The 17824-nt window shown below is 43.8% G+C and overlaps 1 protein-coding gene and 1 long non-coding RNA gene across 2 annotated transcripts in view; both read left to right on the top strand.

The window, feature by feature from the left end:
• Positions 1-1575: 1575 nt before the first annotated feature.
• LOC131735988 (SLAM family member 8-like) overlaps positions 1576-17824 on the top strand; it is a 46653-nt gene continuing 30404 nt past the window's right edge. Inside the window, exon 1 of the mRNA XM_059021776.1 lies at positions 1576-1741. Coding sequence (XP_058877759.1) covers positions 1690-1741 — 52 coding nt within the window. The 5' untranslated portion in view covers positions 1576-1689. The remainder of the gene's footprint in view (positions 1742-17824) is intronic.
• On the top strand, positions 15358-17800 carry LOC117969868 (uncharacterized). Its single transcript, XR_009327849.1, has 3 exons — positions 15358-15650; positions 15899-16022; positions 16821-17800. It is a non-coding gene; the product is annotated as an uncharacterized LOC117969868 (long non-coding RNA).

Genomic DNA, 17824 nt, shown 5'->3' with positions numbered 1-17824 from the left:
TCATATCGGTTCATGGTGAGTTACTTTATCCTATTTGACAAGACAGAGCGACCATGCTTTCACTGTGCTTTATTATATATGTAGGTGTGTCTGAAAAGTGGTCTATTGTAAACAGATGAGCTACACGCTTCACTTGAACACTCTCTTGCTTGTTTGAAGCTCTACGGCCAAGTTACACAAATGCACAGTCCTCTCGCATCAAGACGAGTTACTTTTGTATTTTTCCGTGGGTTCTTCTGACAAAACGTCATTCAAACAAGTTATTTTTAATGTTAAATGTGTTTATCACTAATATAATAAACCGACTCGTAAAATTATGTAATGTTTGTAGGTCTGTCTCAAATGTGTGGCTTTACCTCCCCCTTTAAAAATCCCCCTTTAAAACTACCTTTAAAAAATACATTTTTAAAATAAATAAATAATAATAATCGGTTATGAACTCAAAGTGATGTTTAACCACGAGCAGTTTTGCCAGACCCTAAGACCCCTTATGAATAAGTCGGGGGGGGGGGGGGGGGGGGGGGCTAAAAGGGAGTGTCTACAGAACACACAACAGTGATGAAGCTCCGAGCTGAGTGACAATACATTTTTCTACTCTGTCCAATGCAAATAAGGGCACATTTGAAATCATGGAATACAGCTGGAGAGGAATCCGCTTTCTCTGTTTCATGTCGGTTTATGGTGAGTTTTTTATCTTATAGGATAGGATAAGGACATAACGGTCCCGTCTTAACTAAACGCTCTGCAATATTCTGTTTTAAAGGTGACGACTCGTCCTAGATATTTTCTGTTTGTCTTAATTTACCAGACCTCTCTGTGCTTTAGAATGCTTCCCTATGCTTTACCAGACCTCTCTGTGCTTTACAATGCTTCACTATGCTTTACCAGACCTCTCTGTGCTTTACAATGCTTCCCTATGCTTTACCAGACCTCTCTGTGCTTTACAATGCTTCACTATGCTTTACCACACCTCTCTGTGCTTTACAATGCTTCACTATGCTTTACCACACCTCTCTGTGCTTTACAATGCTTCCCTATGCTTTACCAGACCTCTCTGTGCTTTACAATGCTTCCCTATGCTTTACCACACCTCTCTGTGCTTTACAATGCTTCCCTATGCATTACCAGACCTCTCTGTGCTTTACAATGCTTCCCTATGCTTTACCAGACCTCTCTGTGCTTTACAATGCTTCCCTATGCTTTACCAGACCTCTCTGTGCTTTACAATGCTTCCCTATGCTTTACCACACCTCTCTGTGCTTCACCATACCTTTCTGTGTCTGAAAAGTGGTCTATTGTAAACAGATGAGCTACACGCTTCACTTGAACACTCTCTCGCTTGTTTGAAGCTCTACGGCTAAGTTACGCAAATACACAGTCCTCTCGCATCAAGACGAGTTACGTTTGTATTTTCCGTGGGTTCTTCTGACAAAACGTCATTCAAACAAGTTATTTTTAATGTTAAATGTGTTTATCACTAATATAATAAACCGACTCGTACAATGATGTATGTAGGTGTGTCTTAAAAGTGCCTCTTCACCCCACCCAAAAAAAACCTGATTGCCCAAAAAAGCGTCAAGGGGCGTGTCTTTCTAGGACCGCGTCAGTGATGAAGCGAGCGCTCCGAGAACACGGAGTGAGGATCAATCTTTCTACTCTGTCAATGCAAAGAAGGGCACATTTAAAACCATGGAATACAGCTGGAGAGGAATCCGCTTTCTCTGTTTCATGTCGGTTTATGGTGAGTCGTTTGTCTTATAGGATAGGATAAGGATATAACGGTCCTTTTTTAAGTTGTGCAATAATGTTGTTTTTAAGGGGACGGCTCAAGTCACAGCTATTCTCGTTGTCTTCATTTATCGGAGAGGCTACGAAACTGCTAAGCGTAGAAATTAATGTTATTATCATCCTTTATACAAAATATAATATTCTGTAGCGGTACCTTTTTTTAATCTATCTATCTATCTATACAGCAGTGTGGAGTAGTAGGGCAGCAGTGTGGAGTAGTGGTTAGGGGCTCTGGACTCTTGACCGGAGGGTCGTGGGTTCAATCCCAGGTGGGGGACACTGCTGTTGTACCCTTGAGCAAGGTACTTTACCTAGATTGCTCCAGTAAAAACCCAACTGTATAAATGGGGAATTGTATGTAAAAATAATGTGATATCTGTATAATGTATAATGTGATATCTTGTAACAATTGTAAGTCGCCCTGGATAAGGGCGTCTGCTAAGAAATAAATAATAATAATAATATATATATATATATATATATATATATATATATATTAATATACTGAAAATAATATTAGACAAACTCCCATTCACTGTCCTTTTAATAGGGATTTTATTACAACAAAACAAGACTGTGTCTATAAATGTTAACTATTAAAATACTGGGTAATAGTGTATAAATGGACACTGTTACAATACAGTGTAATAGTCTATAAATTGACACACTTACAATATTGTGGTACCTGGAGTGCTAATGTGAATGCTTCCCTATGCTTTACCAGACCTCTCTGTGCTTTACAATGCTTCCCTATGCTTTACCAGACCTCTCTGTGCTTTACAATGCTTCCCTATGCTTTACCAGACCTCTCTGTGCTTTACAATGCTTCCCTATGCTTTGCCACACCTCTCTGTGCTTTACAATGCTTCCCTATGCTTTACCAGACCTCTCTGTGCTTTACAATGCTTCCCTATGCTTTACCACACCTCTCTGTGCTTTACAATGCTTCCCTATGCTTTACCAGACCTCTCTGTGCTTTACAATGCTTCCCTATGCTTTGCCACACCTCTCTGTGCTTTACAATGCTTCCCTATGCTTTACCAGACCTCTCTGTGCTTTACAATGCTTCCCTATGCTTTACCACACCTCTCTGTGCTTTACAATGCTTCCCTATGCTTTACCACACCTCTCTGTGCTTTACAATGCTTCCCTATGCTTTACCAGACCTCTCTGTGCTTTACAATGCTTCCCTATGCTTTACCAGACCTCTCTGTGCTTTACAATGCTTCCCTGTGCTTTACCAGACCTATCTGTGCTTTACAGTGCTTCACTATGCTTTACCACACCTCTCTGTGCTTTACAATGCTTCCCTGTGCTTTACCAGACCTCTCTGTGCTGTACAATGCTTCCCTATGCTTTACCAGACCTCTCTGCGCTTTACAATGCTTCCCTATGCTTTATCAGACCTCTGTGCTTTACAATGCTTCCCTATGCTTTACCACACCTCTCTGTGCTTTACAATGCTTCCCTATGCTCTACCAGACCTCTCTGTGCTTTACAATGCTTCCCTATGCTTTACCACACCTCTCTGTGCTTTACAATGCTTCCCTATGCTTTACCAGACCTCTCTGTGCTTTACAATGCTTCCCTGTGCTTTACCACACCTCTCTGTGCTTTACAATGCTTCCCTATGCTTTACCAGACCTCTCTGTGCTTTACAATGCTTCCCTATGCTTTACCAGACCTCTCTGTGCTTTACAATGCTTCCCTATGCTTTACCAGACCTCTCTGTGCTTTACAATGCTTCCCTATGCTTTACCACACCTCTCTGTGCTTCACCATACCTTTCTGTGTCTGAAAAGTGGTATATTGTAAACTGATGAGCTACACGCTTCACTTGAACACTCTCTCGCTTGTTTGAAGCTCTACGGCTAAGTTACGCAAATACACAGTCCTCTCGCATCAAGACGAGTTACGTTTGTATTTTCCGTGGGTTCTTCTGACAAAACGTCATTCAAACAAGTTATTTTTAATGTTAAATGTGTTTATCACTAATATAATAAACCGACTCGTACAATGATGTATGTAGGTGTGTCTTAAAAGTGCCTCTTCACCCCACCCAAAAAAAACCTGATTGCCCAAAAAAGCGTCAAGGGGCGTGTCTTTCTAGGACCCGCATCAGTGGGGAAGCGAGCGCTCCGAGAACACGGAGTGAGGATCAATCTTTCTACTTTGTCGAATGCAAAGAAGGGCACATTTAAAACCATGGAATACAGCTGGAGAGGAATCCGCTTTCTCTGTTTCATGTCGGTTTATGGTGAGTTACTTTAGTATCCGGCAAGACACACCGATTCTGCTTTCTCTGGGTTTAAACTGTTTAAACACGCTGCCAAGTGAACGGTACTAAGAGAAGCCGATCAGCGCGCGTTCTATTGTAGGTCTAAACCAGTGAATTCAGCTCTGAGCGGGGCAGAATGGATTTAGCTGCAGATACAAACCAGGCGCTATAAAAAGACGAGAGGGGTTTGCTTTGAAAAGAGGGCAGTTTGGGGAGTTTTGGACCCGGGTACCGCTGATGATCTCGCTCCTAACAAGGCGTGCGGGTCTGGAAAGGTGCATTCATTCTATTAGTCGCTGACAGAGGTCGTGTGTTTTGGTGGTTAACAGATTTAAATAAAATGATCCGAGTTCAGCACGATTGTGAGGGTGAGACCCTCACGGTAATATTTCAAATGCCTGTTCTGTTTGTTATTGTTATTATTGATCTATTGGCGATAGATAGAGTCGTGGTTTCTGTATCGGGCATGCCGTTGAGCAATCGAATTTGATATAGTGCTTTATTAGATTAGGGTGATTGTCTTAATGAAGTTCACCGTAAAACCAAAGAACGTGTTGTAACAGCGTTCCATTAAAATGAAAGATTTAAATGAGCAGCATTCAGTTCCGGAGGTATTGACACAGGCCCGGTTTCTGGGATGGAACCGCATAACAGTCTCGCTTTTTGATTGGTCCATGTCTGTCACATGAATATGTCGTCACACGAGTGGAAAAGTTTGCTTGCATTTTTAACATTGTGATCAGAGAGAGAGAGAGAGAGTGATCTGCTTTCCACAACCGTACCATTAAAATAAAATGTGGTATTACACTGTACTGATATTACAAACTATGAGGAATTACTTTATATAAATTATCATGTCATGCATGAATGTAAGAATTGGCTTTCTGTGGTGGTGTACTTTTTTCTTTCAAGTAGCATATATCTGTGATCGTTTTTGCGATATATTTTAATATGAAATGTATACACTATTGCAGTTTTGTTACAGGATACATTAGTTTATCTCTAATGTAATCACAGTTTTACGTATAGACTGCCCCTGTTTTCATTTACGTCGCAAATTCTGGGCCGCTTTGCATTTTCGAATTCAGCCCAGTTTTGGGGACTCAGCTGACAGCCGAGTTTCTAAGTCATCCATGCACAGTTTACCATAAACTGGATCGTGAATTCATTTGAGAGTAACCCTTAGTACATGAATCAAAGTTAATGTATGTTTTACTCTCCCCAGAAATCTTTTTTTTAAATGAAAAACAGAAATAAAATGTAAATGTTAAAAAAAACGTATTTCTTATTACATGAAGAAACTACATTGCACTTAAATAGATACGTGAAAATTAATTAAAGCAGTCGTTTTACTTTATTAAAGGCTAATATTAAAACACATTTTTGGGAAGGAACATGGTATTCCGAAATAATGACATCTCATTTTCTTATGTAACCATCAATATATTGACGTGTTTCAAGTTCTTTTTGGACAGAAATGAGACTGCAACTGTGAGTAGATGAAGGCTGTTTATTTTGACAATAATTAAATAATCACAGAATAAAATCATAAAGTGAGGGAAAGGAGACTGGGAGTCGACAGTGAAAATAAATGATTGTAGTAATTTTTCTTCTACCCTTCCCTTCTCAGTCTTTACCCCGCCCCTCTTTTGCGCAAAACCTGAACTCCAATTCCCCTCCACACACGTGTACCACCATGCAACCCCTACATGCACACACCACCATGCAACCCCTACATGCACACACCACCATGCAATCCCTACAGGCACACACCACCATGCAACCCCTACATGCACACACCACCATGCAACCCCTACATGCACACACCACCATGCAACCCCTACATGCACACACCACCATGCAACCCCTACACTCACACACCACCATGCAACCCCTACACTCACACACCACCATGCAACCCCTACATGCACACACCACCATGCAACCCCTACATGCACACACCACCATGCAATCCCTACAGGCACACACCACCATGCAACCCCTACATGCACACACCACCATGCAACCCCTACATGCACACACCACCATGCAACCCCTACATGCACACACCACCATGCAACCCCTACACTCACACACCACCATGCAACCCCTACACTCACACACCACCATGCAACCCCTACATGCACACACCACCATGCAACCCCTACATGCACACACCACCATGCAATCCCTACAGGCACACACCACCATGCAACCCCTACATGCACACACCACCATGCAACCCCTACACTCACACACCACCATGCAACCCCTACACTCACACACCACCATGCAACCCCTACACGCACACACCACCATGCAACCCCTACACGCACACACCACCATGCAACCCCTACACGCACACACCACCATGCAACCCCTACACGCACACACCACCATGCAACCCCTACACTCACACACCACCATGCAACCCCTACACTCACACACCACCATGCAACCCCTACACTCACACACCACCATGCAACCCCTACACTCACACACCACCATGCAACCCCTACACTCACACACCACCATGCAACCCCTACACGCACACACCACCATGCAACCCCTACATGCACACACCACCATGCAACCCCTACATGCACACACCACCATGCAATCCCTACAGGCACACACCACCATGCAACCCCTACATGCACACACCACCATGCAACCCCTACATGCACACACCACCATGCAACCCCTACATGCACACACCACCATGCAACCCCTACACTCACACACCACCATGCAACCCCTACACTCACACACCACCATGCAACCCCTACATGCACACACCACCATGCAACCCCTACATGCACACACCACCATGCAATCCCTACAGGCACACACCACCATGCAACCCCTACATGCACACACCACCATGCAACCCCTACACTCACACACCACCATGCAACCCCTACACTCACACACCACCATGCAACCCCTACACGCACACACCACCATGCAACCCCTACACGCACACACCACCATGCAACCCCTACACGCACACACCACCATGCAACCCCTACACGCACACACCACCATGCAACCCCTACACTCACACACCACCATGCAACCCCTACACTCACACACCACCATGCAACCCCTACACTCACACACCACCATGCAACCCCTACACTCACACACCACCATGCAACCCCTACACTCACACACCACCATGCAACCCCTACACGCACACACCACCATGCAACCCCTACACGCACACACCACCATGCAACCCCTACACGCACACACCACCATGCAACCCCTACACGCACACACCACCATGCAACCCCTACACTCACACACCACCATGCAACCCCTACACTCACACACCACCATGCAACCCCTACACTCACACACCACCATGCAACCCCTACACTCACACACCACCATGCAACCCCTACATGCACACACCACCATGCAACCCCTACATGCACACACCACCATGCAACCCCTACACTCACACACCACCATGCAACCCCTACACTCACACACCACCATGCAACCCCTGCACGCACACACCACCATGCAACCCCTACACTCACACACCACCATGCAACCCCTACACGCACACACCACCATGCAACCCCTACACTCACACACCACCATGCAACCCCTACACTCACACACCACCATGCAACCCCTACACGCAGACACCACCATGCAACCCCTACATGCACACACCCACCGTAGCAATTCTTTGCAAAATATATTTTCGGGTATTCAGCCCCATTCATGTCTATGGCAGTGTTAAAAAACACATTTTCAGTCATATCTCTCGAACCAGAGCACCTACAACCACCGTTCGAAGGGTTCTAGACCAGCCTGATTGTAACATGCCCAGTTTCATAGCAATTCTTTGCAAAAAAATATTTTCAGGGCGTTCAGGGTGTTCAGTCTCATTCATGTCTATGGCAGGGTTGAAAAACACTTTTCAGGCATATCTCTCGAACCCAAGCACGTAGAACCACCATTCAAAGTGATATAGACTCAGGGGAGCACCCCAAACCACCCCCTAAAACGGTGTGGTGGTTCACCCAAAAACGATGAAAAAATTCACTTTGCCAAGCCGTCCTGGCATCTGAACCAAAAAAATCAAGTTCCTAACCCCCACAGAACCCGAGATACGCCCTGTCAAAAATGTCCAAAAACTACCCTTTTCGGGGTCATATCTCCATGACCCCGGGGCTTAGAAACCAGGTTGAACTTCCTAGCGTCATGTCTGGGGGCCCTCTCTCACAGGGAGCCACCCGTTTTCAAATGCTACATTTTCAACAAATTTACACATTTTCAGCATGATGGCATGTCAAGGTTGCATTTCCAATAGCTTTTGAGCTCCAGGTTGGCAAAAAAAGTCTAAACTGGTGTCCTTTCTAGCTGGGGACACGTCGCTTGGAGGGATCGACAGGGGCCCCGAGGTGGACCTCCGTACCGATTTTCAAGTCTCGGGGACCCCCGGAACCCGAGATATAGCACCCTAAAAAATGTCTATGGGAAATCCCATTAAGAAACCCCTTTGGGGCAACGCCCACCATCTGGGGGTGGGGTGGCGTATGAACCCGTGGCCGATGTCTTTCTTTAGCTAAGACTCTTGTGCACGCAAAGAGTGCCCTTCTGAGTTTGTTGGCCCAGGGGTCGTGGAGATACGGGTACTATAAGAGACCACCCCCTTCCCTATGGCAAATCCCATTATAAAATCACCATCGGGGTAAGGCTCGGCCAATGGTGGTCGTGGGTCGTACGAACTCGAAGGAACCCATTTTCTTTAGCTAAGACTGTTGTACATCTAAAGAGAGTATTAGCGAGTTTGTTGACCCAGGATTTGTGGACTCATGGGGTACGACAGGAGGACTACCGCCCCCTCCACCCCGACTGCGATTTCCTATAACAAAATACATACAAAAATGTCCATTATATATAAGACCTGAAATGTGCACATTTTGTCGTGTATTTATGCAACAGAAGCACCAATTTAAGTCCATTCCAAGTGTTTTGTGATCACAGTATCAGCTTGAGTGTATCGGAGCATAGTTTTGCACCAAAAGCGAGCAGAGGCAAAAAAAAGCACTCTATACCCTATTCTTTAAAATATCTCTTTGCAGTGCAAATTTGAGGAACGCAACCACTTAGCAACTTGCAAATTGGTACTGCAATTTAAAGGCCTGTAGTGTCAGACTGGTAGTCCCTAACTGATTCAAGTGTTTTTGGAATGATTCCTGCAAAGACTGATTTATAAGAAAAAAGAGAGATTGACAAACAGCATTTTGCTTTATATGCAGAAACGGGCAACTACAAGAGGGTGTCAAACAAGCTGTGAATGTCCTAGGAGGCTACAGAGTACCTCTGGGTATGAATCCAGATGCTCGCAGTACCTGTTCTTAGATGTCCGAAACCACTGTATTGCTGTATAACTGTATACCCTATAAATATCACTTGTTATTGTGTATTTGAGGAACACAATCAATTACAAACAGATTATTCTCCATTTTATTGTAACTGAGGTACCGTTCAGTTGAGCAAAAATTGTAAAGGGGTACTCGAGCTGAAACCTCCAGATAGAAGGGGTACAGTTTCAAAAAAAAGTTGAAAACCCCTGACCTACAGTATAAACTATCAGGAATAGATAAGGGAAATGTTGACTAATACAATACAATAGGATTTATTTGAAGTTGTTGAAGGGCACTGGTTTCTTAAACCCAGAAGCTCTGATAAACCCCTACGCCTCACTATATATTGATGGACATTACATAAGCAAATGAGATGTCCTTTTTTTTGGAATACCATGTTCCTAAATGTTTTCTGGGAGAGTAAAAAATACATTAACTTTGATTCATGTACTAAGGGTTACTCTTAAATGAATTTACGGTCCAGTTTATGGTAAACTGTGCATGCATGACTTAGAAACTCGGCTGTCAGCTAAGCAGAATATCTCAAAAACTGGCCTCTCTGTGCTTTACAATGCTTCTCTATGCTTTACCAGACCTCTCTGTGCTTTACAATGCTTCCCTATGCTTTACCAGACCTCTCTGTGCTTTACAATGCTTCCCTATGCTTTACCAGACCTCTCTGTGCTGTACAATGCTTCACTATGCTTTACCATACCTCTCTGTGCTTTACAATGCTTCCCTATGCTTTACCACACCTCTCTGTGCTTTACAATGCTTCCCTATGCTTTACCAGACCTCTCTGTGCTTTACAATGCTTCCCTATGCTTTACCAGACCTCTCTGTGCTGTACAATGCTTCACTATGCTTTACCAGACCTCTCTGTGCTTTACAATGCTTCCCTATGCTTTACCAGACCTCTCTGTGCTGTACAATGCTTCACTATGCTTTACCAGACCTCTCTGTACTTTACAATGCTTCCCTATGCTTTACCAGACCTCTCTGTGCTTTACAATGCTTCCCTATGCTTTACCAGACCTCTCTGTGCTTTACAATGCTTCCCTATGCTTTACCAGACCTCTCTGTGCTTTACAATGCTTCCCTATGCTTTACCAGACCTCTCTGTGCTTTACAATGCTTCCCTATGCTTTACCAGACCTCTCTGTGCTTTACAATGCTTCCCTATGCTTTACCAGACCTCTCTGTGCTTTACAATGCTTCCCTATGCTTTACCACACCTCTCTGTGCTTTACAATGCTTCCCTATGCTTTACCAGACCTCTCTGTGCTGTACAATGCTTCACTATGCTTTACCAGACCTCTCTGTGCTTTACAATGCTTCCCTATGCTTTACCAGACCTCTCTGTGCTTTACAATGCTTCCCTATGCTTTACCAGACCTCTCTGTGCTTTACAATGCTTCCCTATGCTTTACCAGACCTCTCTGTGCTTTACAATGCTTCCCTATGCTTTACCAGACCTCTCTGTGCTTTACAATGCTTCCCTATGCTTTACCACACCTCTCTGTGCTTTACAATGCTTCCCTATGCTTTACCAGACCTCTCTGTGCTGTACAATGCTTCACTATGCTTTACCAGACCTCTCTGTGCTTTACAATGCTTCCCTATGCTTTACCAGACCTCTCTGTGCTGTACAATGCTTCACTATGCTTTACCAGACCTCTCTGTACTTTACAATGCTTCCCTATGCTTTACCAGACCTCTCTGTGCTTTACAATGCTTCCCTATGCTTTACCAGACCTCTCTGTGCTTTACAATGCTTCCCTATGCTTTACCAGACCTCTCTGTGCTTTACAATGCTTCCCTATGCTTTACCAGACCTCTCTGTGCTTTACAATGCTTCCCTATGCTTTACCAGACCTCTCTGTGCTTTACAATGCTTCCCTATGCTTTACCAGACCTCTCTGTGCTTTACAATGCTTCCCTATGCTTTACCACACCTCTCTGTGCTTTACAATGCTTCCCTATGCTTTACCAGACCTCTCTGTGCTGTACAATGCTTCACTATGCTTTACCAGACCTCTCTGTGCTTTACAATGCTTCCCTATGCTTTACCAGACCTCTCTGTGCTTTACAATGCTTCCCTATGCTTTACCAGACCTCTCTGTGCTTTACAATGCTTCCCTATGCTTTACCAGACCTCTCTGTGCTTTACAATGCTTCCCTATGCTTTACCAGACCTCTCTGTGCTTTACAATGCTTCCCTATGCTTTACCACACCTCTCTGTGCTTTACAATGCTTCCCTATGCTTTACCACACCTCTCTGTGCTTTACAATGCTCCCCTATGCTTTACCAGACCTCTCTGTGCTTTACAATGCTTCCCTATGCTTTACCAGACCTCTCTGTGCTTTACAATGCTTCCCTATGCTTTACCACACCTCTCTGTGCTGTACAATGCTTCACTATGCTTTACCAGACCTCTCTTTACTATAGGGCACTTGTATAAGGGTTCGTTAAGTGGGCTCGTTGTCTTGTTTGTTTGCTTGTATCTATTACAAGTAGAGTGGTAGTCGTCTAGGACCCTCCAGTTTGGAATTTATTAAATTAAAACATTAAAATCCAGTTTGGAATTAAAGCCGACGCTGTCCAGGGGTACTTTGACTACAGAAAGGGGAAGTAACTCTAACAGCCTTGTGTTAGAGAGGGCAACAGTGTGGAGTAGTGGTCAGGGCTCTGGACTCTTGACCGGAGGGTCATGGGTTCAATCCCAGGTGGGGGACACTGCTGCTGTACCCTTGAGCAAGGTACTTTACCTAGATTGCTCCAGTAAAAACCCAACTGTATAAATGGGGAATTGTATGTAAAAATAATGTGATATCTTGTAACAATTGTAAGTCGCCCTGGATAAGGGCGTCTGCTAAGAAATAAATAATAATAATAATATACATCGTTTTATAATTCAGTATAACCATGAATAGGAAAAAATACATAGAAATACGAACTATAAATGGCGATAAAGCAGTAAACCTAACAGTATTTTTTCTCCTCTCTGTTTAGTTTTTGGATCTTGCCTGTCTGCAGCTCAGCTTGGAGTCCAGCAGGTGAAGGGCATTGTGGGGGAATCGCTCACTTTCCCCGTGGAGATCCCGAACCTGCCTTTAAACACGGAGATAAACTGGAGATACGGTCCTGAGGAAAACAAAGACTGGCCCATTGCGAGAATTCAGAACGGGAAGATTGATGTTTTTCAGAAGAGATTCGAATCAAGGCTGCAGGTGGACAATGTGACAAACCACCTCAGTATTAATAACTTGGAGAGAGAGGACAGCGGCTTTTACCAAATGGAGACGTACAAGCAATATAAACTTTTTAACCTGTCCGTTTACGGTAAGTATCGCTGACCTCCACGCTTGTCTAGAGAATCCGTGGCACTGTACGTTTTTGGTTTTTATTTTTTGATCACGTGATGTCCCTTAAAAGGTAACCAAGTTTGATTGATTTGTATTTATTTATCCGGCAGACCCCTGCTTTATCCCAGGCGACTCGCGCAGGAGTCACAGGGCAGCACAGACAGGGTTACAATGCAAGCTTCATATTTAAACACAGTGCGGCTTGCAGACAGCGCTGACACTGCTTGAATACAATATGAACCAGGAGGTAACAAGCAGGATTTTGGTATCATGGGTCCCTGGACAAGGGACAAGGAACAAGGAACCAGAACAGACAGACAGACAGACAGACAGACAGACCCCCCCCCCCCTCCCCTCCCCTCCCCTCCCCTCCTCCCCTCCCCTCCTCCCCTCCTCCCCTCCCATTCCCCCCTCCCCATTCCCCCCCCCTCCCCTCCCCCTCCCCCACTCCCCCACCCCCCCCCCTCCCCCACTCCCCCACCCCCCCCTCCCCATTCCCCCCCCCTCCCCTCCCCCTCCCCCCCTCCCCCCCACCCCCCCCCTCCCCCACTCCCCCTCCCCCCTCCCCCCCCTCCCCCCCTCCCCCACTCCCCCACTCCCCCTCCCCCACTCCCCCTCCCCCTCCCCCCCCCCCCTCCCCCTCCCCATATGGCAAAAAACAGAATCAAATAACCACTCCGTTGTTTTTAAGTGAATCCCAAACGTGCAATACATTCATGAAGCAGTTAGCTCTAAAGACTTTGCATTACCGCAGCGCCATCTAGTGACCTAAACACACAATTTTTAATAACTGGATTAATATGAAAAGAACCTTTTTAAAAGACAATGTGAGGAATGTTAAAATGTTACTAAGTGCTCAATACCACAATGTATCTGAAAACTAAACAGCACGTTACTTAAATGTTTCCTAATCACCTCTGTTCTAAGTAAAGCTTACAACGCAGAGTAATTAAATCATACACTTACCTTAAATTCATCTCCTCGATTTCATCGGTGCAAAGTCTCTAATAATGTCAGTAAAATGCCGTTTTGTGAGTACATCACTTTCCCTGGAGATGATGGCAAGGCTGTTCAGGCGATCCTGGTGGCTCTCAGTTCATTATTTTTTTTTAAAAATTTTATAAACGCTGTCCTCCCCCCTTCCCTCCTCCCTTATTACAGCAAATTATATCTACAGTGATAGATTAGCAGTGCAATAGCTGATGATGATGATGATGATAATAATAATAGTAGTAGTAATAATAATAATAATAATAATAATAATGTATTTTCCATGATTTAAAATCTTAATGACTTATAAAAATAAATAATAATGTTATAACCTGTTTCTGAAATCATAGTTTTGTATTAATGAATTACAATGTAACGTCATTCGCTTTGTGTTCGGTTTGAATTAAAAACAAGAAGTTGCCTTTTTTGTGTGTACGTTGTTATCAGAGAATCAGCATCAAGAGTCCCTTTCAAAATTTGGGAGAAAACAATCAACGTTGATCCTGTAGAGTTTGATTAAGAAACGGAATCACGTGATCCAAAATAAAAACCGAGAACGAAGCGCCTAAAACTGCTGTACTGCGCACGCGTGAAAGATCGGTCTCGAAGCAAAGCCGAAATCCATTGTGTTGAAGCGGTACGTGCAGGTGCAGGTGCAGGTGCAGGTGCAGGGGTGATGCAATGCAGCAATGAAACACAGAGAGTTATAATCCAGTTTGGAACAGTTTTTAATTGTATCCAGGTCTGGTGACCAAATAATAATTCCCGGCAATAACACAGCAATGTTTACTGCACGGCGTAAACAACAACAGGGTTACAGTCCCGAATAATAAACCCGAATATCCGTCCCACAAAGATACAAACACGGTCAGCAGTCCTGGGTGCGTGCGGTAGTGCTGTTGGTGGGTGATCATTTTAAACAGTGACACTGGTGTTGTTTTTCCGGGTAGTGCTGGCCCAAGGCGACAGTTCCGGAGACGTGTCTAGTGATTTTCACAAAAACAAAAGACAATTATTAACAACGACACAACCAACAAAACACTCACAAACTCTTTTTCTCAATACAATTGTGCTTGACAACTCTCCCAGTCCTTCAGTTCCGTGTTTCTCTGAACCAAGCGCTAAGCTAATCGCTTTCGCTGCTTAGCGCCCTCACAGGTCGGGAGGGAGGTTTACAACCAAAACTCATTATATTTCTGTCACAGCCGTCTGTTGCAGGTATTGGCAAGATAAACAATGCCAGCTTGAAGGTTCATGACAAAATAAAATCTCCTTCGTCCCCAGACCCTGTTCCAAAGCCTCGGGTTCTGCAGATCCATTCAGCTAACAGGAGCTGCACTCTGCAGTGCTTTGTGGGAAACGCCAGTGAAGTGAACGTGTCCTGGATGAGAGATGGGAAGCCACTGAACACAACAGAACTGGAGATCTCGCAGGAAATGCAAGGGGGCAATGTTACCTACACCTGTGTGGCCAGCACCCTGCCAGCAACAAGACCATCACTGTGACGCCTTCACATTACTGTGATGAGAAAGGTAAGTCTCCTGACTCTTCTCATCAGCAATCAGACCATCACTGTGACACACCTTCACATTACTGTGATGAGAAAGGTAAGCCTCCTGACTCTTCTCATCAGCAATCAGACCATCACTGTGACACACCTTCACATTACTGTGATGAGAAAGGTAAGCCTCCTGACTCTTCTCATCAGCAATCAGACCATCACTGTGACACACACCTTCACATTACTGTGATGAGAAAGGTAAGCCTCCTGACTCTTCTCATCAGCAATCAGACCATCACTGTGACACACCTTCACATTACTGTGATGAGAAAGGTAAGCCTCCTGACTCTTCTCATCAGCAATCAGACCATCACTGTGACACACCTTCACATTAGTGCGGTAAAGACAAACCCACTACTTGTACTGTAAGAATGTGAACTAAAATGCCAACTTTCTTTACATGCAGTGTAGAATTGGTTGAGATTCATTTCTCAAGATCGATGCACCAAGGAGAGAGGCGAGGGGGGTGGAAGAGAGGCTCTTTATACTTTAACTGGTTGTTTGTTTATTTTGGTCCTCAGATGATGCCCCGAGGAATCACATTTTGATTCCTGTGATAGTGCTCGCTGTGATCGGAGTCCTGGCAGTCCTATCGATCACACTGTATCTCAGGAGAAAGAAGACGGCGTTTGAGAAAGAAGGCAGGTATTGGTTTTATAGCTGAAACCTCCTTTAATCACGATGTGCTACAAATACCACGCTTTCGAGTTTCACAGACCCAGAGAGAACGGGTTTCTGATTGGGATGAAACTTGCTTCAGACTTTCTTCATTCAGCACTAGTGATTGCGAATGGTGTGTGTGTGTGTGGTAAAGATGTGGGCTTATTTATCAATCAAGTGTGGTGAAACTTACGAAGGTAATTTCTTAGCACTGAGAGGATCAGTATCTGTCTGTCTGTCACACGTATATCTACAGAACCACTTGTGATCAGACTTGTTAAAGACCTTTATTAGCTCATGTTATCTCGGGGTGTTTGTGGAGGCTGTATGCATTTTGATCACACTGTATCTCAGGAGAAAGAAGTCTTCTTCGAGGGAAGGTAGGTACAGTGCTTGTGTCGCAGTGATTCCTGTTAGAGGTTTGTAATGTTTAGGAGGGGGAATCAGGTTTGTGATTTGGTCACTGCTGTTTAAATTACTGCAAGCTGTTTTATTAATAAAAACACCGTCTTTGAACCCAATCGAGTCTCCTGATTCTACTACAAGACCTCAGAGAGAGAGAGAGAGAGAGAGAGAGAGAGAGAGTCTTCCCTGTGTTTTATAGCAGTAAGGCTTCAGATTAGTGTCTGTGCAGTGTGGTACTAAACAGAATGCTGCTTTTTTAAATTTCATTTTTTGTGCTAAAACAAACCAAAAAAAAGTGAATTTAAAAAAAAAAAATCTTTATTTTTTTAAAAAACTAAATCGCTATCTTGACTATATATGCTTTATCCTTCATTACAGCAGTAATATAGGCAGCGTCACCAGCCCCTTTATGAAATCCCAGCACTGAGAGAGAGAGGACTATTGATCAGAGAGTAAGAGAACAACAACGTCATGAAGAAAACTGCCAGCGAGACACACTTGTGAAAACAACACGCCTTCAGGCAGCTTGGTGTTTGTTTTACAGATCTTTGGAGCCAAGGTGCTACTCAAGTACAAAGCACACTGCCTTCAAATCAAACCAGCGCTACAGCCGCTACGATACGCAGAGACTACAGCCAGGGTTCCCAAAATTCTCTTATGCTTCCACATGCCAGTCCCATAAACTGAGCACAAGTTAGATCAAACAAGATGAAGGAATTGCAATAAAAACCCAACTGTACAAATGGGGAATTGTATGTAAAAATAATGTGATATCTTGTAACAATTGTAAGTCGCCCTGGATAAGGGCGTCTGCTAAGAAATAAATAATAATAATATTTTATAGGACTGTACTGTATAATTTAGTCATTTAGCAGACACTTTTATCCAAAGCGACTTCCAGAGACTAGGGGGGTGAATTCTGCATCAAATTAACTACAAAGCAAAGAATGTCACAGCAGTTTTAAGCTATAAATATATTTAAAAAATATTTTTTTTTTTCAAAATTGTAACCCAAAAAATACACTTCAAATGATTTCCTCATTCCATTCAAATCACGTGACACTGCGACCTTTCAACTCAGAGAGAGAGGCTGGCAGGGTTCAGAGGTCATGTTGTCACATGTTTTGACGGGATCAAGACAATGGTTGCTGTGGTACAGAAATAATTTGTTTAGCTAGAGAGATAAGAAATATACTTGAAGGAAACATAATTCTGTTTTTTTGCTTTCTCTGTGTTCTTTCTGCATTTCAGAACCATGGTACTTCACCGTCTTTGTATTTATCTCTTGCTAAGAAATTCTCATTTTAATAAACAGATTAAAAAAACACTATATATAAAATATACAGGCATACATTTGTTTATTTAATTGTCCCAATTTGAAT

This window comes from Acipenser ruthenus, unplaced genomic scaffold, assembly GCF_902713425.1.
Source record: "Acipenser ruthenus unplaced genomic scaffold, fAciRut3.2 maternal haplotype, whole genome shotgun sequence".
Lineage (NCBI taxonomy): Eukaryota > Metazoa > Chordata > Actinopteri > Acipenseriformes > Acipenseridae > Acipenser > Acipenser ruthenus.
Note: the sequence above shows the minus strand (reverse complement) of the source record. Positions and strands in the feature narration are given on the sequence as shown.